At 42.0% G+C, this 22,894-nt stretch overlaps 3 protein-coding genes and 3 long non-coding RNA genes across 8 annotated transcripts in view; 2 read left to right on the forward strand and 4 right to left on the reverse strand.

Annotated features, from left to right (window-relative positions):
- The window catches only part of LOC135352059 (uncharacterized), a gene marked incomplete in the record, with an annotated part of 851,949 nt that overhangs the window by 163,587 nt on the left and 665,468 nt on the right, over positions 1-22,894 (forward strand).
- The window catches only part of LOC135352081 (serine/threonine-protein kinase OSR1-like), a 99,539-nt gene that overhangs the window by 13,110 nt on the left and 63,535 nt on the right, over positions 1-22,894 (reverse strand). The window contains exons 1-6 of one of the 2 annotated variants that reach the window (XM_064551239.1): positions 10,232-10,308; positions 9,817-10,146; positions 8,883-9,689; positions 8,429-8,505; positions 8,125-8,199; positions 6,664-7,919 (exon numbers count right to left, since the gene is read on the reverse strand). In XM_064551239.1, coding sequence (XP_064407309.1) covers positions 7,017-7,919; positions 8,125-8,199; positions 8,429-8,505; positions 8,883-9,689; positions 9,817-10,141 — 2,187 coding nt within the window. In that variant the 5' untranslated portion in view covers positions 10,142-10,146; positions 10,232-10,308 and the 3' untranslated portion in view covers positions 6,664-7,016. Of the gene's footprint in view, positions 1-6,663; positions 7,920-8,124; positions 8,200-8,428; positions 8,506-8,882; positions 9,690-9,816; positions 10,147-10,231 lie in introns of those variants that run through there. The other variant, XM_064551237.1, reaches the window with a different exon arrangement.
- LOC135352172 (uncharacterized) lies at positions 5-22,739 on the forward strand. The gene is made up of 4 exons (XR_010399641.1): positions 5-120; positions 20,613-21,144; positions 21,473-21,959; positions 22,265-22,739. It is a non-coding gene; the product is annotated as an uncharacterized LOC135352172 (long non-coding RNA).
- Positions 12,861-16,506, reverse strand: LOC135352087 (serine/threonine-protein kinase/endoribonuclease IRE1-like). 2 transcript variants are annotated; one of them, XM_064551248.1, is made up of 7 exons: positions 16,004-16,506; positions 15,576-15,896; positions 14,721-15,527; positions 14,547-14,623; positions 14,252-14,326; positions 14,145-14,207; positions 12,861-13,943 (listed from the first exon to the last, which is right to left on the reverse strand). In XM_064551248.1, exons 2-7 carry the CDS (start codon positions 15,889-15,891, stop codon positions 13,014-13,016), a joined length of 2,268 nt encoding a protein of 755 aa, XP_064407318.1. In that variant the 5' UTR covers positions 15,892-15,896; positions 16,004-16,506; the 3' UTR covers positions 12,861-13,013. The 2 variants fall into 2 exon arrangements, with proteins under 2 accessions (XP_064407318.1, XP_064407319.1); XM_064551249.1 differs by lacking the exon at positions 14,145-14,207.
- LOC135352160 (uncharacterized) lies at positions 17,619-18,816 on the reverse strand. Its single transcript, XR_010399621.1, has 2 exons — positions 18,541-18,816; positions 17,619-18,113 (listed from the first exon to the last, which is right to left on the reverse strand). It is a non-coding gene; the product is annotated as an uncharacterized LOC135352160 (long non-coding RNA).
- On the reverse strand, positions 18,909-20,019 carry LOC135352155 (uncharacterized). The gene is made up of 3 exons (XR_010399611.1): positions 19,662-20,019; positions 19,474-19,607; positions 18,909-19,414 (listed from the first exon to the last, which is right to left on the reverse strand). It is a non-coding gene; the product is annotated as an uncharacterized LOC135352155 (long non-coding RNA).

The following is a 22,894-nucleotide window of genomic DNA, read 5'->3' on the forward strand; positions in this document are numbered from 1 at the left end:
CACGGATTCAGTCAGTTTTGAAGCTCTGAGCAAGTGGTCAAACTATTTGTCTGTATTGGTTGAGGCTGAAGACATGAGTCCATGGACAGGGACTACTGAGGAACCTTCATCAAGAACAAGGTAATGTACTTATTCATAAATAATTACAAAAAGAGAGGTCATTTCTTTTGGAGGTTGAGAAAAATTCCTGGTGTTGCATATTTATAGGGTCGCATCTAATTGGAGGTTACTCTACCATCCTCGATTACAGGCTGCTTAAAATTACTTCTAGCGGCCTGGAATCGAGGTCAGAAAATTGCCTAAGATCGAGGGTGTCGCATATTTGGAGGGTCACCTTAAATTGAACAAGTACGGTACTTGTGTATAATGTGTAGTTAGTTATAATGTGGGCCCTAACTTTGGACGTTTCGTTTTCGTATTATTTTCGCTTTCGTATTACATGGTTAGAATTTGCATGATGATAACTACCTCCCAAGTAACGAACACACACACACTTGTTGTTCCCGCCCATACTTGTACTCAGAGATGTGCTCACAGAATAAGGCCTATAGTTTACTAGGATCATTTATGAGATGGAGGATTGAGATATTTCGGGCACACCACTGTCAGTGTGTACTGTATACCGTATAGCGGGTAGGGTATAAACTTTCATAGAATGACCGTTGAAAGGTTTTCGCGGATTTAATTTTCATGGAATAGCAGCCTTTCTGCAGCATGCATGCATGCGATATTAAATTCTAAACCTGTGTAGGGTACCAGCTACATAGTCTTGTACATGGCTTGTAATAATAATTATTATACGTGTATAATTATGATGATATCCCATTTTGTACTACATCAGGAGTGCATGAACTCCTGGTACTATAATAATTATTATCGGGTTTTAAATACAGCGACTTTTCAATTACGAATTGCGAAATTCGCTCAATAGATTGATTTCCCATTTATAGTTGCAACACAATCAAGCTTGTACAGTGTCATTCACAATCCATTAACCTCTCATTGGATAGTACTGTCCCTATTCCTGTGTTGTACACTACTGTCTATTTAATTGTAGATTGTGTTATTTATGTTTATGTGATCAATTTCCTGAACCAATTTTCCCTCCCCCCACAGTCTCGTGCATGGACAAAGATGATGTGTACAGTTTTGGAGTGCTTGCTTGTGAAGTGGTGAATGCCAGATTTCCTGAAGCTGCTGTATTTCTTGGTCTGCTATCGAGTATGGAAGGTGTATGGCGGGAGCTCCACCCACTCATCACCTCAGGACAGACCCTCCATGGACACTGTGTTACACCACATCAAACAATTGGACTCTGAGTCTTAGTATTGGTGCATGAGTGTGTTATTATTAATTTGTGTAAAGAGATTTAATAATTATTCTTGCAAACAAAGTGGGGGAGGGGCTGCTCAAGATGAGGGGGTGTTGCATATATGGGGTCAGAGATCAGAAAGCCATGTGGACTCACTGAAAACTGTACTAGATATCATGCAAGATGAAGGCAGCCTTGATAGCAGCCACGGTCCTCACACTTGTCTGCTCCCTTCATAAAGCCAGCTCTCTGGGGAAGCTGAACGTACCGATGGTTTTACTTCCCTATGTCCCCTCCAGCACTGGAGTCAAGGTCAACTTCACTCTGAGCTCCCCTCAAGGTTGCTTCTCCTGGTCAGTGTACCTACTGTGTGTGTGTAGGGGAGGGGGGATACTGGTGTAAGCTGTGACCCTGAGTTACAGTCAATAGTTAATTAAGCTTGGTGCAAAGATTTAGGCCTAAAAACAATTTTAACGTGGCTTAATATTGCTCGGTGAATTCCAGCGTCCAATAATTATTATATAATTATAGTGCAATAAAAATAATTAATGATTACGTATAATTATTATGCCACGCCCACACACACAGGTTGAGCATTAAACCGGACATAGTGTCAGATATCTAACCATGCAGCTAGCATACTTGTAGTGATACATGTGTGTCTCTCCCCTGCCCTAACCACACCCCCTCACACACATGCAGGTGTTGGCAAGTCCACTCTCCTCCGCTCTATGGCGTGTCATGAGCTGCGTCTACCAGCTGGTGTGAGTGTACTACACGTGGAGCAAGAGGTCACCGGGGACAACACACTAGCACTGGATAGTGTACTCGAGTGTGACACTGAGAGAGTGCAGCTGCTCGCTAGAGAGGGGGAGCTACTGCATGGCCTCAGGGAACAAGAACACAGCAGCAGGCAGGTCTGTATACTAGGGGTGGGGGGAGGTGTTTTAAGTACAGTAAAATTACAATAATGAATTTTATTACCAAATTTGTGTCCAGGGTTACCAGTGTGTAGGTGTCCTAGTGTGTAGTGTACTGTGTGTTTGACTGCTAGTCAGCATTCCTATGATTATGGTTTGTGTGTATATTTTCAGTAGTTATTTTCAGTACTTTATTTACCTTTCATCTGCCCCTCTCTCTGTATGTGTAGCGCTTCTGATGAGCTGGCTGAGGTATACCTTCCACTACAGGAGATAGACGCTGATGAAGCACCAGCAAGGTAACTGTACCCAGTAGATCAAGTACCATCTTACACACTGTGCTCACTCACTCACAGAGCTGGCTGTATTCTGGCTGGTCTGGGGTTCACTCCACAGAAGAATGAGATTTTATCAGCTAAGACACTATTTGCAAGGTAAGCAGTTTTTGTGAGACGGAAGTGCTGACATTAATTAATCTTCTGTTTTCTAGGGGAAGGCATGGGTGTTTTTTCAGAATCAGGCTGTTTTCAGAGCTATCTTTTAGCTGCCATAACTTGAATTCCGTGGATACAATTTCAATGATTTTCTGATTTTCTGAAAGCTTAGAAAGAGACCTTTCAAATGGTGTCATCAAAGTTTATATTTGAAAGATAAAAGTATTTGCCAATTTGGCCATACCATGAATAAAATAGCCCATGGGGTCCAAGGCGGAAAATTACAAATTAGGGCCCCAACAAAATTTTGGATCGAAACACATCATTTGAAAGGTCTCTTTCTAAGCCTTTCAGAAAATCATAACTTTTTTGACATTGGATCAACGGTATTAAAGTTAATGGCTGTTTAAAAATCAGGTTTGTTTTTAGAGCTATCTTTTAGAGGCCATAACTTGAGTTAGGAACGTCCTATTTAAAAAACTCAAAGACGCATTCTGTAGCTTTGAGAAAGCACTATTGTATACAATTAAAGTGTCTTAAAACCGCTAATTGCTCGCAGTGCCAAAGCTCACTAATTTGTGTGTCCTATGCTGTAGATGTGGGAACACGGAACCATCGTCGGTTGTGTGCAGTGTATTATAGTCATACCCCCGGGTTTGAAGTGTCCATGGACTACTGGACCGTGTCATGCAGCTGCTGGAGGTGTCCTTCACCAAAGATGGCAGTAGATACTTCCTCAAGGCAGCTAAAGGTGAGGGTTGCATAAGCACAGCTGTGTATGTGTGTTAGGGACTTGTGAAGGAACTACATATGTATTCAGTCCAGTTTGTTGGGAATTAGTGGCCGTGAGGTTTTTGAAGTGTATGTGTTGAATCCACTGGAAGATTATTTTGTCATGAAATTTATTCCTACAACTACACTTGCTCACTGCCCACACTTCTGCACTGCTTGTGTTTACCGCTCCCTCCCCTGCACACACACTCCACAGACTCTACCTAGTTCCCGGGCCGTTGTGCAGAGGTGTGTGTACGTGGGAAGGTGATTAGGAAACTGGGCATGCTCCATCCTGGTGTGTCTGTTGTGCAGCTCTAGTGTGTGTGAGACTGGGAGGTGTGTCTGGTGCAGCTGTTCTCACGGCCTCCTCCAACCAGTACCTGCCCTCCGTACTCTCCAGGGAGAACCTATCTCCTCAGGTTAGTGTGTGTTCATCATGACCTCCTTGACAGTATGTACCCATGCCAGGTGTGTGTTTAGGGTCAATACTGCAAGGTCATGTACTGTACATAATTATGTCATGTACATATAATTATAGCCTGGATCCCAGGGTAGGCCGGTGAACGAGGCTAGTACATATAATCCTTTTGTTTGTAGTTAGGGTGCTTTAGTAACCATTAAAGATCTAACATACTCTTCTTGAGGGGAGGGGTAGTTAAACACATTATTTTAAACAGCCATACTTTAATACCGTTGATCCAATGTCAAAATTTATATTATTTGCTTAAAGCTTAGAAACAGACTTTCAAATAATGTGCTTCAATCCAAAATTTCTTTGGTGTAATTTTTCGGCCTTGGACCATCAGCTATTATCCTTGGTTGTGTCCAAATTAGTTTTGTAGCTCAAAATAATATGAACTTTGATGGCGACGTTTGAAAGGTATATCTTATATACCATTCGATTCCTTGTTAAAAAACGCTTCTATCTATATATGCTGTAGAGCTGGTAAGCTCCACATTTTGTGATCTTGTGTGTGTGCATTGGGTGCATGATGTGAGATCAATTTCAACATGGTATGGAGTGTTGTTAACATGGAGGTTGACATTGTATGAGTGTAATAATGTGCGACCCCCCCCCCCACACACACCTTTAGGCCAACTATGCTGCTCACTCTAACTGACTCTTACGATTATTATTCTAGTATTCATAATGTAAGTACGTACATATTGTATACCAGTACATGTGTTGTGTGGTGTCCCTTTTATCATAGTTGAGTGTGAGTGTGAGAGGCCATATATATAAGGAGGACATACGTGTGTCGAGGCTGGAGGTGGCCCGTGTGCTGAGGGAGAGAAATTAGTACAAAGAGAAGTACCTCTCACTATTGGAGCAGATTAGGTAAAGGGTCATCGTGTAGTGTTTGTAAAGCAGTCATCATAACTCTAATACATACTAACACTGTGTATCCAGAGGAGGTTCGACAGGTGCAGTGCAGCTCAAGCAATTAGTCTCTGATTACACGCTTGCATGAGCGGATAATTAGTGTTCATGCAATCAAAGGCTAATACATACTAACACTGTGTATTTGTACTAACAATGTTAGTTGATTAATAATAATGTTTCTCTGTTGCACAGGATGAGTGCTGACTCGGCTCTGTTTAAGTTCAAGAGCAAGAAATCAAAGTGGCTCGACTAGTGAGTTGTGTCACGTCAGTTAGTGTGTAGAGTTCTAGTGAAGCTTTTCTTATTCTAGTCACTCTATAGAGATTATTATAGAATACAGTCAGGTTAATTAATGGACTCCATAGCGGACCTATGCCACCTCTAGAGTACAGCTATACTGTTTCACTGTATATCTTGAAGTAAGATTATAATCTAGTGCAATAAGATACTATTAGTGTTATGATTCTACTAAAACTCGTTCTCAAAAGTTTCAGCCTATAGTCTAGTTTTATTTTATTGCTCCCGTTACTTGCTGCTTAGCCAGATCATATATGTTATAGTTATAACACGGGCACAAGGGATGTATGGAATATATTGCACTGAAGCACGAGGGCGCCAGCCCCGAGGGCTGAGTGCAATATATGCCAATGCAGCCCGAGTGCACGTGTTATAACTAGTTTATATCCCTAGGGCATAGAAACATACACTGTCCTAGTAACACAATATAAACTGCACAAAAAAGACAGAGACAACTCTAGACACAGCTCCATCTCTTCTCTCTTCTAGACGCCAGTATCTGCATGCAGCGTGTAAGATTGGCATGACCGACGAATGGCTTGACACAAAATTGTTGAAGTTCCAACGCTGAAATCTGCAAAACAGCCCCACCCCACTTCTGGTGCTGCAAAACAGCCCCGCCCCACTTACTGCTGCAAAGAAACAGCCCCACCCCACTACTCAATGAATACATGTGTATTTAATAGCTGCTGGTCTACGCTTGGCCTCATAACCAAGCCAAGAAAGCTGCTTCTACACTGCTGCAAAACAGCTCATGCCCCCAGCAAAAAGAGCCACTTCTAGTGCTAGGGTGAAGCAGAATTGACATGCATCACGAGGACTAGGTCGATCTAGGAACACAGAATCTTCCACAAAATGAATCTTAGACAATTTTAAAACCTGCATGGTTGCAAGAAGAAACTCCAGCAGTACTGAACATTCATTCCTGCATGGCTGGACATACTTTGATACTTGTTATTTCTCATGCGTATTAATTTAATTTTAATTTAATTGTCTGTCTAAATGCCAGAGGGGCGTTTTGTGGTCAGTGCAATATGACTTTGCGGTCAGTGCAATATGACTTTCAGCAGTGCATTATGCTGCATATTGCACTTGGCAACAACGTAGCAACGGGATATAAACTATTATATAACACTCCTCTGGTTTCTATAGATCTTTATTATTTATGTCAACAGCCGAGGGTAGCACTTCAGTGCTCTAGTTCTAATTGTAGATTGACTGATCGATTTGTCTTCCGTACTATTGTTTGATTTTTCCACCCCTCATCTTTTCCGGCCCCCAGTTATGCTGCCATTTTTCAGCCCGGCCAAGTGTTGAGGAGACAAGAAGAGGCGCTGAGAATGGAGGTAGAGGTACAGAGTACATTAGCTGGAAAATGCATTTGTGTCATACTTTGTAGAGTCCCTTAAAGTCATTCAAGGTCAGCTATAGTGTGTCCTATTTGAAGGTGTGCAATGTACAATCATGTACGACCCCCCCCCCCACACACACACACCTTTAGGCCTACTATGCTGCTAAGAAAGAGAGGGGCCTCACGTAAACTGGCCACTCAGTGTGACTATGACCATGTGACTCTTTAACCCCTCAGTTCCCGAGCCCCACCCCTCACTGTCTGACTCGGAAGAGGAGATACACTTTGGATTCTGGGAGAAGGCGTCCACCCTACCCTCGGACAAGACCCCAACCAAGGACCTGAATTTGTTATGAGACTGTTAAATATTATTTTGTCTGTTTTTGCACTATTTTCTGGCAATGTAATTATGTATGTACCACTTCATGTCATCATAATAACTATAATTATATGCGATAAAATTCTGTTGCAACTTAATTTTCTCAACATGTAAAAAAATATCAATATCGTTATAAACTCATCGCACAATCAATTAACAAAATAACTAATTAGCACTTATAGACAAGAAATTAACAGTTTGCATATTAGTAAAGAAACTTGCCTGTCCTCCGGCTACAATGACCTCTCCACTAGGAAGTACTGAGCATGTGCAGCAATATCGTGCAGTAGGCAGGTCTCCCACTTTCACCCACCTCCTGGTGTCAGGCTGGTAGAGGTGGATCGATGAACTTGGGTTGGCTCTGTCTTCCTGTCCACCAACGGCTAATAGTGACCTCCCAATACTGAGAAGACCTGACCACAAGAGTGGTACTTCCTGTAAGGTCTGCCAGAGAGTGGGTGTGACCAAGTTGGAAAGGGCCATTGCAATGAGTTCATTAAGGTCAACGTGGTGCACTGTCTTGGTTACCCCAGTGTGATCCACCCCTCCCATTAGGTAGAGGGTGTTTCCTATGAGAGTCGATTTCAGTCCTGATTGTGAGTTAGGTAGTGACTGAGCAATGTACCATTTTCTTGATGCCACGTCCAACACCTCCACAGAGGATGTACGTCCTTTGTCATCCTCTCCCCCAGCTACAATGATGTGGTTGTTGAAGGAAACAGCTGTTGAGTAATCACGAGCAATGTTCATTGGTGGGTACGGGTGAGTCCATTCCCCTGATTCAAACGCTGCAAGCTGATTGGTGTGTTTGCTGTTTCTTGGATCACGTCCTCCCACCAGCACTAGTCGATTAGCAAGTGAAGTCATAGCGAAGTACTTGGCAGTGTACTCTGGTAGTTTGGTCCATTGATCTTGCTCGAGCTTCATCACTGTACACGAGTCACGACCAATATACACCGTGTCACCGATAACAACACTCTGTACCGAGATTCCCATCTTCACTGGCATGTCTTTTCCTCTTCTCCATTTCAGAGTGAGTGGAGGTCTCAACTCTCTGGGAGAGGGACCCTGAATAATGAATGAGTGTAATTAGGATAGTGTCTACTAACAAGCGAGTGTTACTTGTAGCAATAATTGCATGCACACTAAATCACTTTCTCTAATTAGCTTAAGAGGCCACGCCCACCAGTCTAATAGAATGTACAGTACGATTATAAGAGATCAAAGCTTCTACTATAGCTCTGCAATAATATAATGGTGCATTTTGTCTCACCTGTCTCTGCTGTTGAATGATGGCGTCTCTCCTGACCAGCTCAGCATCTTTGTGCTCAATCTGTTCCCTGTGTGGCTGTACAGGGGAACGTTGGTGTAATCTTTCACAGACGTGAATATCATTAATGAAAATTCTACAACAGAACGAGAACAAACAATAATTTCCGCTAAATGAAGTACATAATTATAGGCACACTCAAACAGATGTGTAGTTACGGCTTAACACATGAGACAGCATCCATGCATGTTAAGGTACAATACTATTGTTGCTGTGGGAATCTCATTATCACACTACATGTATGCACCTTCTTGACTGGTTGAGGGTCCTTTGACTCCCTCTTTGTTGCCTCCACTGGGTCCGAGCTTGTTGTCAGGTAAGCATCTGCAGTCAAGTTATTATCTGGTTGAGTGTCCTCCCGAGGTTGTATCTGTAGAGACTTCACTAGATGATCAATTTCTCTGGGTTGAAATTCAAACTGTTCTTGTTGGAGAGTGGTCACTTCTTCCAGTCCACAAACTTGTAGCCGATCGATAGATGCTTGTGAATGAGTGTCTTTCTCAGATACTTGATGTAAAAGTTGATTTACTTGAGTATCCTTTGACTCCCTCTTTGTTGCCTCCACTGAACCAGAACCTCTCGTTAAATAAGCATCTAGAAAATTGATACCAACATTAATAAAGACGAATATGATTTTTTTCGTTAGGGTTATAGTTATAGGGTTAGCGGAATTGTAAAACACATAATTATAATTAACTCACAGATGTCCCTGGCAGATGGTCTCCTCCTCATGTCTTCTTGCAAACAACTGTCGATAAGCTTCCTCAACCTGTGTGTGTGAGGGATCTGGGCAACATGAAATGATCGATCCTTGGCTGATTTGATCGTCTCCAGCTTGCAAACAATCTGCGTCACAATCACCCCATAGGAAAACACATCCAGGCTACTATCGTACTTCTCCTCTTCCAAGCGAATAGCCTCGAGAGGTAGATACCCCATACGGTGACCAACGGCCGTGAGGGTGTGGCTAAGCTTGGAGGGATCGTATAGCCGTGACATACCAAAGTCGGAAATTTTTGCAATAGGCACTGGCTGTGTTAGCTTCAGCAAGACATTATCGCCACAGAGGTCACGGTGGATAATCTGCTTGCTGTGAATGTAGGCCAGACCACAAGCCATGTCTTTGGAGAGGCTAATTTCACGTTCGCTAGTGAGGGACTCTTCATCAAGGCCAGAGAAATAGGATCTCAGATTGCAATCCATCATCTCAACAACGAGGATTGTACCACCTGATTTGGGGTGCTTGGCAGTCGACAAATACAGAACAACGTTTGGGTGCTGGAGTGACTGGAGATACTCACACTCACGATCAAATGCTTTGCTGGCTTCTTCACTTTTGCCGGTTGGGAAACCTGTCTGCATTTCTACAGCCTCGTAAATTAGAAGTTTGACTGCACAAATCTCGCCCCTGTAGCTGCCTTTGAAGACTGCTCCAAATGCACCTTTACCTAGTAGCTCGTCTAGGAAAACAATTAAATCATCATTGATCTTCTGGCGGTTTTGGTCAACTGTAAAAACATTGTGTGTGTGTGTGTATGAGTTTATGAGGGGGACCCGGGTGAATATTATAGTAGCTAGCTAATAAACTAAGCATCATGTATGAGATATGCATTCCTGTGCTGAACTAGTGCTTACCCTCTGACTTCACATCAGTAGGATTGCTTGCATCAGTAGACTGTAGATGATCTTTCTCGATGGTATTAGCTATGTGAACGTGGCCCACAATGGGACTGGACAAAGCTTTGACAACATCTTCCCAGCTTCTCTCTTCACCTTTCAGCCATTCTTTCAAACCCTCACGATAGCATTCATCAGGATCGTCTCGCCATTTCGTACCAATACTGTCGATTGTATCAGAGGGTACGTCAAGAATAAGCAAGATGTTTCGCCACTTAATTCGAGCATCAAATGTGACGAGGTACAATTTCTTTAGATCTGCTATTGTGAGATAGTCAGACATCTTCTCTGTAAAAGATAAGTATAAATGTATAGAGCCAAAAACTACATCTGAATCATGTACATTGTAATCAGTGCTGTCTGCACTACTCACTGATTAAATCCAGAGACTTTATTCAGATCACAGCAAGTAGAAAAACAATACGTACCGAGATACGCCCCCTTTTCTGTATCAAGTGAATTAGCAAATCACGTTTTGATCCCACTATGGCAGACTAGCCAGCCAGCCATTCCCCCGAGTCCTGATCCTATATATTGTCAATGTGGGCCACAGTGACATAGCCAGGACTATGGAGAGAGACCATTGCTGAGGAGGTGGGAATGGCAAGTTCCTGGCCAATCAGATGATCCTACATGACGAAGCTGCTCGTAAAGATGCAAGTCTGATGACAAACTCAGGATGATGAGTGAGTGATAGTGTTGTTATTTAATAGCCTGATAGGATATACCTACTGCCAACATTTTCGTGTTCACTGTACCCAAGTATTGTATTTGGATGGTCCGGAAAAACTGTTGTAAACTAGTAAATAGTATGTACGTAGAGGAGCCTACGCACGCGAGGGACTGGCAAACTGCCTATCAGTCACTCGTCTCAGCTGCAACGAGCATTGCAGTCTATCAGATTGCTCAACGTCATATTAGCCCTGTAATTGTAACCGCACTTACACTTCAGGGGATTCAGTACATAGTAGCTAAAGCAAAATTTAACCACATTATCTATAATGATATTCATGTTTGGTAGTGTCATAATTATGATCCATATATTCCGCTGAGATGAGTGACTGATAAGCAGTTGGCTAGTCGCTCACGCTACGCGCCAGTCTACCTTTTTTATACCCTCGAAATATACCCGCTATATACGGTAGCTTCTTTATAGTGCATAGTGTGCTTAAATCAATATGAAATTCATGCCCAAATTGTGGAAAATAAGCGTAGACAATATTTAAATAACACGCATAGTTTAGTACATGCACGTGTACGTGTACTGAGTTTGCAATTCCTCAGGGCCATGTTCAAGCTGAACCCCAATGCAAAGACGTTAAGTTCAAGCTGAATGCCTAAGAGTCTCTCTATCTCTTTCCTTGGCAATCTGTTGTAGAAATTACAACAACGGTAACGAATCGTTATGATGAATTAGATGAAGTTGTATGTGAGCTCCTCCCTGACAAACAAACTGTATTCTAGGTAACGGCCTTATCAGTCAAGTAGGCTAAAAATCTGTGTCCTTTGATGTAAGCTTTGATGTCTCTTTGTGCATATGTAGTTACAAAAAAAAAAAAAAAAAAAAAAAGAAACCTTTGACTAGCTAGGAAGAGTAGCAGTAGTAGTAGGAAGAGTAGCAGTAGTAGTAGTAGCAGTGCAAGCAGGACTAGACTAGATTAAAAAGTTGGTGGAACGAATAACTGACCGTTTGGACGTCACCTGGCTGCCAGACTTTCATCTCGACTCTTCCCCCTGAGTAGCTGGCCTTTCTCTAAGCCACAAAACTGAGCAAGAAGCTGAAGAAGCAGCTAGACAGAGACATGTACCTAGCCTTGAGAATTGGGAGGCGTGGCTCAACTAGTTAGCCCAGCCCAGAGGAATTGTTACCGTGGGTACTGAACAACCGTAGAAGTACAGCTACCCCTGGCTTTACTGAATTAACTAGCTGTGTCTGCTGTCTAGTTGGACCAGATTTAGCTAGATAATGGGGTAGAGAATAGTTGAGCGGTCCTGTGTGTAGCTTGAACTGTACTGGCTGGCAAGAATCTAGTAAGCACCCTATGCACTGATAACTCGTCAGAATGGAGGGTATGTTCTAGGGATCTGGACAGCTGTACATCCAAAGGAGCCAGGGAGTGCCAATCATCTTCTCCCAGTCTCTGACACGCTAAACAAAACGAGCTAGAACTGGGAGTCCTAGAATTGCTAGCCGGATCTAGACTAATAGAATGACATGGAGGCGTGGTGAGGCCGGATCCACACTAATTGATCGACCTAAAGACGCTCCTGTTCCAGATTTTCACGAATGGCAAGGAAAGGGCTATAGGGGTTTTATAAATTATAGAGTACAGCTACTGTTTTACTGTTTCACTGGAAGTATAATTATGTAGTGCAATAAAGTACGTGTATGATTCTACTAAAACTCTTTTCTCAAAAGTTTCAGCTTATAGTCTAGTTTATTTTATTACTCCCGTTACTTGCTTAGCCAGATCATATATACTATTGTACACTACTTACTTACTATTGTATAACACTTTGATTATTTGTGTGGGTAGGCACTTCATGTGTTGTGTGTGGTGTCCCTTTATCATAGTTGAGCCATTTTGCATTTAGCCAGTATAAGTTATAGCCACTATTATCATGTGATTTCCTCACCCCTTACTTCCTAAGCCCTCAAAGTTCCACTCATGCAGTATGACTGTGACCATGTGACTCTTTAACCCCTCAGTTCCCGAGCCCCACCCCTCACTGTCTGACTCGGAAGAGGAGATAGACTTTGTATTCTGGGAGAAGGCGTCCACCCTACCCTCGGACAAGACCCCAACCAAGGACCTGAACTTGTTATGAGACTGTTAAATATTATTTTGTCTGTTTTTATACTATTTTCAGGCAATGTAATTATGTATAGTATGTACCACTTCATGTCATCATATTAAATAACTATAATTATATGTGATAAAATTCTGTTGCAACTTAATTTTCTCAACATGATAAAAAGAATATCAATATCGTTATATAATTAACTCATCGAACAATTAAAGAGAAACAATATTAACAAAATAACTAATTAGCACTTATAGAGAAGAAATCAACAGTTTGAAAACAGATATGCGAACTATATAATAATATGATAAAAAAAGATCGTTAACAATGCACAACATAATTATTACAAATTAAGAGAAACAACTTATACAAAAGAAATTAACTGTTTGAACATAATTAACAAATAGGTTTGTCTGTCCTCCGGCTACAATAGCCTCTCCACTAGGAAGTACTGAGCATGTGCAGCTGTATCGTGCAGTAGGCAGGTCTCCCACTTTCACCCACCTCCTGGTGTCAGGCTGGTAGAGGTGGATCGATGAACTTGGGTTGCGCCTGTCGTCCCGTCCACCAACGGCTAATAGTGACCTCCCAATACTGAGAGGAGCTGAGAACACGAGTGGTACTTCCTGTAAGGTCTGCCAGAGAGTGGGTGTGTCCAGGTTGGAAAGGGCCTTTGAAATGAGTTCATCGAGGTCGACGTAGTGCACTGTCTTGGTTGGCTCAGTGTGATCCCACCCTCCCATTAGGTAGAGGTTGTTTCCTATGAGAGTCGATTTCAGTTCTGATCGTGGGTTAGGTAGTGACTGAGCAATGTACCATCTTCTTGATGCCACGTCCAACACCTCCACAGAGGAGGTACGTCCTTTATCATCATTCCCACCAGCTACAATGATGTGGTTGTTGAAGGAGACAGCTGTTGAGTAATCACGAGCAATGTTCATTGGTGGGTACGGGTGAGTCCATTCCCCTGATTCAAACACCGCAAGGTGATTGGTAGGTTTGTTGTTTCTTGGATCACGTCCTCCCACCAGCACTAGTCGATTAGCGAGTGATGTCATAGCGAAGTACTTGGCAGTGTACTCTGGTAGTTTGGTCCATTGATCTTGCTCGAGTTTCATCACTGTACACCTGTCACGATCATTGTCTGCAAACCCTCCACCAACATACACCGTGTCACCGATAACAACACTCTGTACCGAGGTACCCATCTTGATTGGCATATCTTTTCCTCTTCTCCATTTCAGAGTGAGTGGAGGTCTCAACTCTCTGGGAGGGGGACCCTGAATAACGAATGAGTGTAATTAGGATAGTGTCTACTAACAAGCGAGTGTTACTTGTAGCAATAATTGCATGCACACTAAATCACTTTCTCTAATTAGCGAGGCCACGCCCACCAGTCTAATAGAATGTACAGTACGATTATAAGAGATCAAAGCTTCTACTATAGCTCTGCAATAATATAATAGTGCATTTTGTCTCACCTGTCTCTGCTGTTGAATGATGGCGTCTCTCCTGACCAGCTCAGCATCTTTGTTGGTGGAAATCTAAACAAAGACGTGAATATCATTAATAATATAATTCGTCTCACCTGTCTCTGCTGTTGAATGATGGCGTCTCTCCTGACCAGCTCAGCATCTTTGTGCTCAATCTGTTCACTATGTGTCTGTACAGGGGAACGTTGATGGAATATTTCACAGACGTGAATATCATTAATACAACAGAACGAGAACAAACAACAATTTCCGCTAAAGGAAGTACATAATTATAGGCACACTCAAACGGATGTGTAGTTATGGCTTAACACATGAGACAGCATCCATGCATGTTAAGGTACAATACTATTGTTGCTGTGGGAATCTAATTATCACACTACATGTACGCACCTTCTTGACTGGTTGAGTGTTCTTTGACTCCCTCTTTGTTACCTCCACTGGGTCCGAGCTTGTTGTCAGGTAAGCATCTAAAGTAAAAGAAAATAGATACCAACATGAAATGATTTTTTCTGTTAGAGTTAGGAGTTAGTTGAAACGTAAAACACATTCTTATCATTGACTCACAGATGTCCCTGGCAGATGGTCTCCTCCTCATGTCTTCTTGCAAACAACTGTTGATAAGCTTTGTCAACCTGTGTGTGTGAGGTATCTGGGCAACATGGAATGATCGATCCTTGGCTGATTTGATCGTCTTCAGCTTGCAAACAATCTGCATCATAATCACCCCAAGAGAGAACACATCCAAGCTATTATCGTAATTATCCTTGTCCAATCGAATAGCCTCGAGAGGTAGATACCCCATACGGTGACCAATGGCTGTGAGGGTGTGGCTAAGCTTGGAGGGATCATATAGCCGTGACATGCCAAAGTCGGAAATCTTTGCGACAGGCACTGGTCGTGCAAGCTTCAGTAAGACGTTATCGCCACAGAGGTCACGGTGGATAATCTTCTTGCTATGAATGTAGGCCAGACCACAAGCTATGTCTTTAGAGAGGCTAATTTCACATTCGCTAGTGAGGGACTCTTCATCAAGGCCAGAGAAATAGGATCTCAGATTGCAATCCATCAGCTCAACAACGAGGATTGTACTCCCTGATTTGGGGTGCTTGGCAGTCGACAAAAACTGAACAACGTTTGGGTGATGGAACGACTTGAGAAAATCACTCTCACGATCAATTGCATCGCTAGCTTCTTCGTTTTTGCCGACTGAAATACTTGCCTGCATCTCCATAGCATCGTGAAGCAGCACTTTGACTGCACATATCTCGCCCCTGTAGCTGCCTTTGAAGACTGCTCCAAATGCACCTTTACCGAGACGCTCGTCTAGGAAAACAGTTAAATCCTCGTTGATCTTCTGGCGATCTTGGTCAACTGTAGAATGTTGTGTGGGGTAAAATATTATGCCGAATTGGTGCTTACCTTGTAATTTAGGGTTGTTTGGACCAGTAGACTGTAGATGATCTCTTTCGATGGTCTGGGCTATGTGAACTTCACTCACGATGGGACTTGACAAAGCCTCCACCATCTCTTTCCAGCTCTTCCCTCCTTCATTAAGCCATTTAATCAAACCCTCACGATAGCAGTCATCAGGATTGTTGCTCCATTCTTTCCCGATGCTGTGGATTGTAGCCTGGGGTACGTCAAGAATAAGCAAGATGTTTCGCCACTTGATTCGAGCATCAAACGTGACGAGATACAATCTCTTTAGATCTGCTATTGTGAGATAGTCAGACATCTTCCCTGTATATAGAATAATTATGGTTATCAGAATTATGTGATAAAATAATATTTGGTGTGTGCAAACTAAATCATGTACATACAGTAAAAACAGTACTGTCTGCACTTACTGATAATAATCCAGAGGCTACAGCGGTTTTCAGAGTTCTTGCATTTGCAATGTCTAGAGCGGAAGTACTTGTCACGTGAACCATTACGTAACAAGATTGAATTTCTACCTCATTCCAAACCGATTTTTTTCCAATACATGATTTAGGAGAAAATCAACCTTTGGAAATAGCCTTTGCAAGCCTTTTTTGCATCCCGCTGAAGCTATCTTTGAGATTGTAAGCAGTTCAAATAGTTTTGTGAGCTAATATTAGTAACACAAGACTGGATTTCTGGAGCTAAGAGAGATTCTACTGTCTGTATGACCATATGACTCATCAGCTTGCAGCAACACAAAATGAGTAGTCAGGCCGGGGCAAGCCACTTCAACCAGTTCCTTATAATAGTTCCTTATAATACTGGAAAGCTACACTCCTATTTCAGACTTCTCTGATTAACTAGTAACAAGTAATTTTGTCTACATGTATAAAATTTATATTGAAAACTCAATGTACAAAAACTTGCCTGACTCAGCAATATTTGTGCTCCCGTGATGTTGTCCAACCTTAATAAATGTTTGGGAATATCACGTGACAAGTGACTTCCGCTCTAGACATTGGAGATGCAAGAACTCTGAAAACCGCTGTACAGTGCTAGTCTAGTCAGTGCACGTGAGTATCTTCGACTCACAGTGCAGTGTACAGACCTTTGCAGAGTTCTTGCAACTCGATGTCTAGAGCGGAAGTGCCTGTCACGTGAACCATTACGTAACAAGATTGAATTCTGGCTCATTCCTAACCAATTTTTCTCCAATAGAGCCTATTTAATTTTGTTAAACTGGGAAAAATTCGACCTATATAAGAGGGCAGGCTTTGAACAGCTAGCTAGCTAGCTAGCTGAAGCTATCCTGGGTATTTCCAATCGTTTTGTGAGTTACTATTAGTCACACAGAACTATATATCCAGCTGGAGCTAAGGCTTAGCTCCAAGCTTTTAACTGTCTATGACTAGACTCTCAACAGCTTGCAGCAACACAAAATGAGCGGGCAGGCTGGGGCAAGCCACTTCATATAATACTGGGAAGCTACAATCCTATTTCAGACGTCTCTGAATAACTAGTAACAAGTAATTTAGTGATACATCTTGAGAACTCAATGTAAAAAACTTGTCTCGCAGCAATGTTGGGCTCACGTGATGTTGTGTGGTTTTAATGTACAAGAATATCACGTGCCGGTAACTTCCGCTTTAGACATCGAGTTGCAAGAACTCTGCAAAGGTCTGTAACAGTTCAGTTTGATCATAGATGTAGGAGAGAGGGATTGGAAACGGAAGTGGGCCTCGGAAAACATCCGCGCCTCGCTTTCTTGTCTTCTTTTCTTGCCTCAAATGAGGAAAACTCATTGTAAGCGGTGAAAGAAGAGGGAAAGACACAATCAACAGTGCATTGGTACATGGTAATAGTAAGGAGAATGTGCAGAGCTATAGTGGTATATTGGATACTTGTTTCACAGTAGATATAAAATCATCAGAGGATGCTTAGTTCCCTAAAATTGTGAATGTATTTGTGACTGTCAGAGGCTTCTCTTTTGCTGCCAACTTAAAATTAAATGAAAAAGAAAACCATCAAGAAGTCCACTAGTTTGAGGCAATAACCATGATCATTCACACGACAAGATACATAATACACCATGTAACTTTCTTAATTGTTTTCACTTTTGATGAATCAGTTGTACGAAGTTTCTATATATACTAGGCTGGTGAGCGTGTATACATTTCAATTTCCAATTCATTAAGTATAATTACATACACTTGGAGACAGCAAAACACTCCACAGCACTGCCAGTTGCTTTCTAAGTGTAAAACGAGTGGGATCAAACCGAACAACATTAACAAAAACTTACACGATAAAAATGATTATTACAGCTATAATTATGATTAGTTTAGCACTCTAATCAGACAGTCTTAGATGGAGAGAAGCTGGTGAGGCATACAAGAGTGTATATATAGCCGGAACAGCCAATAACATTTACGAGGGCGGTGACGTGTAGGGGTGTAGAGAGGAGGGGTATTCTTTGGTATTCTTCTGTCTTCTTTTCTTCAGCGTACTCAGTAAGTTTTGGCTTGCGAGGTATTGCTATATAAAATATAGATGAAACAGCATTTGTAGTAGTTAAATACAGGCCCTTCACCACAATCTACTACCGGGCCAATAACAATTGTGAGGTAAAAATAGGTGACTACACATTCATGCACACAAAATCTATACATCCACCTGATCCAAAACTAATGCTCTTGGGGTGATCACCAATCATAAGGGAATGTATGCCTAAAATTAAAATTTCTGTAACGCTTAGCATATTCCCAAAAAAGGGATCTTTAGTTGTGCTCTTTAATTCAACTTTTTTCTAGCACTAAATTCTACCAGCTGATGTATGACTAATTTTCTTTGGCTTGGGGTGATACCACATGATTTACCAACAAGCATATTGAAGTATATGACCTAAACATTAATCATTTCAGAGAAAAAGGGATAAATGTGTACAATACAAGATTAAACTTACCTAAATTCAATGAAGAAGATAGTTGCAACGGTAAATAGAGCTTGAATAATGGTTATTCACTATCTATATAAAGCACAGTTGCACTGGATACTGGAAAACTTGACAGAATACTAGTGACAACTCATAAAATCCAAGATTTGCAATAATCTCAGTTACCCGCGAGGTTACTGGGGAATAAATTAGCCCTCATTAAGCGAGGCGAGGATGTTTATCGAGGTCATATGCGAAGTACATTGAAATCTACTTCCGTTTCCAATCCCTCTCTCCTACATCTATGGTTTGATCAATTGGAGACGGATCGGCCGGGGGTCGAGGCTAGTTTGACAGTAGCCTTGATCCCAGGCCGATCAGTCTCTAATTGAACGCTAGGTCGCCTCCTCGGCCTGGTATTGATTGTATCTGGGCGTGACCGGAAACTGGTAAGTATCAACTATGTACTGTAAAATCTTCAGTTTAATTATCACAGTTGGCTAAAAATAATGATATAATGACACTAGAAATTAATACTGTGCACAGCAGTACTGCGTCCATAATAAATGCAGATGTTTAGAAGCGAAGATCTCAAACAAGAGCTTCCAGGAAGACTGAATAAATACTGCGTTGGATATGCCTGCTAAGCCTTCAGGTGGCATAACAAAGATTGTGTGTTCACAGTGCATCAAGAGACAGTAGAATCCTGACATCACTGGTCAGGATAGCAACCACAAGTGTTGAAAGAGCCATTCCACGTCAGTAGTTTTAGTGCAGGTAGTTCTATAAGATCGGACCCTTGGGAAGGACACGAGTGGCACTGGGGCATCCTCTTTCAATGAGTTCACACCCATCAGCTAGGAGGAGTACGACGGGGGTTGGAGGGGAAGGTTCCATTTTGCTCCTGTATACAAATTAGTATGAACTTAAATTCACCATTCCACTATACATTTTGTAACTCACAGTGATGGTCCACACAAACTAGCCACGATCCCAGGCCGCACTTCCTTGAAGGCCGGTGAAGGAGGCTAACACAACACCAGTGCCAGTGCCGTAATGTCATATCTTGATCCAGATACCAAGGATTGGGCTATAGGCTATAGTGTACAATTTCCAATGATGAAAGGGTATTATTGATTTATATCGCTCACCTTGACAATACATCCCAGGCCCAGCCACTTGTGGACACCCCTGAGCATAGTATACAAGAGATCGATGGCCAGAGTCTGAGGATAGACTCTACCAAGTGTATCTGGCAATCAATGGTCTAATCAAGCGCTTGTATTAATTAAATTGTGTATTCAATCAAAGGTAGCCACTGATAGCAGAAACTTGAGAACCTAGGTCTGTTCTTTCACAAGAGTGATGCTCCTTCTTCCTTCGCACAAGACAGCTCCTCACACTCTAGCTAGCTAAGCCTATATCTATGACACTAAACTTGCAAAGAATAGACCTATGACAAGGAGTTCTTTGTGATTTTACGGTGATTTTACGGAGTAAGTATGCTTACATACACTATTAGTGTTCTATTCGCTCCACCTTGCTCAGGTATTCGCTCTTTTTTAGCGAATACCTGAGCAACCACAGCAACCACAGCACATGCCCAGATACACGCCCAGATACAATCAATACCAGGCCGAGGAGGCGACCTAGCGTTCAATTAGAGACGGATCGGCCTGGGATCGCTAGTTTGACAGTTGTACAATTACAAGACACACCCTTTTTCCTCTGCAGAAAAACAATATCTTGTCACGTGATAAACCACATGGATTCAGTCAGTTTTGAAGCTCTATTTGTCTGTTGTCTGTATTGGTGGAGGCTGAAGACATGAGTCCATGGACAGGGATGAGGAACCTTCATCAAGAACGAGGTACATGTTAATATTAATGTGTAGTTAACTTTGGCCTTGTGCATGATACCGTACCCAGGTAACACACACACACAGTTCCAAGTAACATATAAAGCTAGCACTTAAAAACAAGGTCTCCTAGGACGTTTCGTTTTCGTTCGCTTTCGTATTACATGATTAGAATTTGCATAATGGTAACTACCTCCCAAATAACAAACACGCACACACTTATTGTTCCTGCCCACTCACACAGGAGATCCACACGCTAACTAGCGATGATGGTTTGCCCTCTGACATGACCTCTGAGGATGGCTCCACCCTCAACGCTATAGGCCACGCCCTCATCCAGATGCAGCAAGGTGGACAGACCACCCCCTCATCTCAGTTCCTCATCACTAGGAGCACCTCATCTGGTTCAGAGTCTGGCCAAAATGGTGAGTAATGGAGGCCAAATTTATCAGTGTGACGATACATTTTTTGGGGCAAATCCAAAAGTTATAGGCCTCGATAAGTTATCCAAGTGCTTGTACGTACTAATTACATGTAGAACCACGAGTATTATTGCTAATGTTTGAGGTTTCTTCGAAGTGGTGTTGGAAAAAAATTATAAATAATAGTCAGTTTTTACTATGTTGTTGTGTGTGTTTAGGTCCTCTGTATGTGATGATCCCACCATCCAGTAGTGCTGAGATACTGCATGCAATGGGTCGACCTATAGTACCCAATATGAGCGGGATATCAACTATGGATTATCACACGGCCGACCCCATCGTTCAAATGCAGTTGTGAGTACACAGTTCATGTGATTGCCTACCTCTGCATAACATGTATGAAAGTGTGTGTTAGGGAAAGCATCATTCTTGCTACATACTGTATTACTAGAATATTTTGCTGGTGAAAAACCTTTGCCAATCAGCAACAAAGTTGATCCTTTGCGATTGTGCTAACTATTACGTTCTGGCAATAATCGTGTGTATTTATAGTCATACTTTAGGTTTTGTGATTTTATTGTTGCGAATTGATCAACCCTCGCAAAATGTGCATATGCTTGCAAAACTTTCTAGTAATACGGTAACTGTGAGGAGTGTTGTTATTATGGTGGTTGGTTTGCAGGTCTGGGGATATGGCCGCCAATAGGGAAGCTCAGAGGAAGGCTACACACAATGAAGGTGATGCAAAGTCAATACTGAAAGTTAGTGTACAACAGATGTACATGTACTTACGTGGTCATAATCACATTTCCCACAAAGTACAGTTACGAAGCTTTAACATCAAATCTGCCACTTCTAAAACTAATAACATAATTATTTGTTGTATGGAGGCTATCCATCCATGCTGTAAACGTCTTAATAATTAAGTATGCCTTGACTGTACAGTAGGTGTACGTGTGTGTGTGTGTGAGGTCAAGGTTCATTCATTTTGCCAATTGGCTCAGCTTCATTGTACATGCCCTAAGCACGATAATTTCGAGTTGTTGTTGTTCTTCCCACGCCCAGTTGAGCGTCGGCGTCGGGACAGGATCAACAAGCTCATCAAGGTACTGGCTCAGATAGTGCCTGCTTGTCAGAAGAAAGACGCAACTACTGGTTCCATTGTCGGGGTGAGTGTGTGTGTCTGTGAGTGTGTGTACTAAAGTACTATTGAAAGCCATCGAAATAACTATATACTAACTTGGTTTTTTTTAAGCCTAAATTTCCTAATATTATTGCTAAGCATGCATTAGTGTAGAGCACAGTGTTATGTTAGTTACTAGTAGCATAGAATCCAGCAGAGTTCATCGTATATAACACATGTAGTTAGTTGTACATAAAATTAATAATTTATGCTATTTTTTAATAGCTAAGCATGTTTTTTTTTATCTCCACGTACATGTCTCACCGTCACGTCATGTTTCCCTGACTGCAGTATGTGTACAGCAAGGGAACAGTACTGGACAAGACAGTCTGGCACCTTCGCAAGCACAACCTATGCACTTGTCAGCTTCGTCACAATTATCTCCCCTCTTACAATCATCGCTGCCGACTGGAGCCTCTAATCCAAACACACCACTCTTAAGCTCACTCGTACAAACTCTATCCTCCATTGCGAGCACGAGCACTTCTCCATCCACTCCTGTACCGAAATCCTCCATGCTGTCACAAGCCAACAACAATGGCGGTGGTGGTGGTGGTGGTAGTCTCTCTGCCGCGGCTGCTGCTAGTCTGCTCAACACTCTGATTCTGGCTCAGAATGTGCTCACAAGCAACTCAAGTGCTGGTAGCCCCGGGCAAGATTCAATGTCTATGGAAACGGTGGACCAATCCTCTCAACAGTAGTGTACAGTATATTATAATTGTGGACTGTTTATACTGTTCTAGTTTTAACGTGTGTTTTTTAGTAATCTCCCCTTCACTTACTATAGCTACATTGTCAGTATTATTATGTATACATAGTTTTTATACATGATATTTGTGTCTTATTGAACCCGAATTGTTTGTCTCTAGAAAAAAAAATGTTGTGAACAAAGCTATAATAAACTAGTGTTCAAGCTGGCGC

The sequence above is a fragment of the Halichondria panicea genome, chromosome 1, assembly GCF_963675165.1.
Source record: "Halichondria panicea chromosome 1, odHalPani1.1, whole genome shotgun sequence".
Taxonomy (NCBI): domain Eukaryota; kingdom Metazoa; phylum Porifera; class Demospongiae; order Suberitida; family Halichondriidae; genus Halichondria; species Halichondria panicea.

Coding starts and splice junctions, on each gene's coding strand:
- LOC135352087 (XM_064551248.1), bottom strand. CDS start 15,891: ATGTCTGACTATCTCACAATAGCAGATCTAAAGAGATTGTATCTCGTC. Junction 14,327..14,546: donor ACACTCAACCAGTCAAGAAG/GTGCGTACATGT, acceptor TCCCCTGTACAG/ACACATAGTGAACAGATTGA. Junction 14,208..14,251: donor TCATTCAACAGCAGAGACAG/GTGAGACGAATT, acceptor GTCTTTGTTTAG/ATTTCCACCAACAAAGATGC.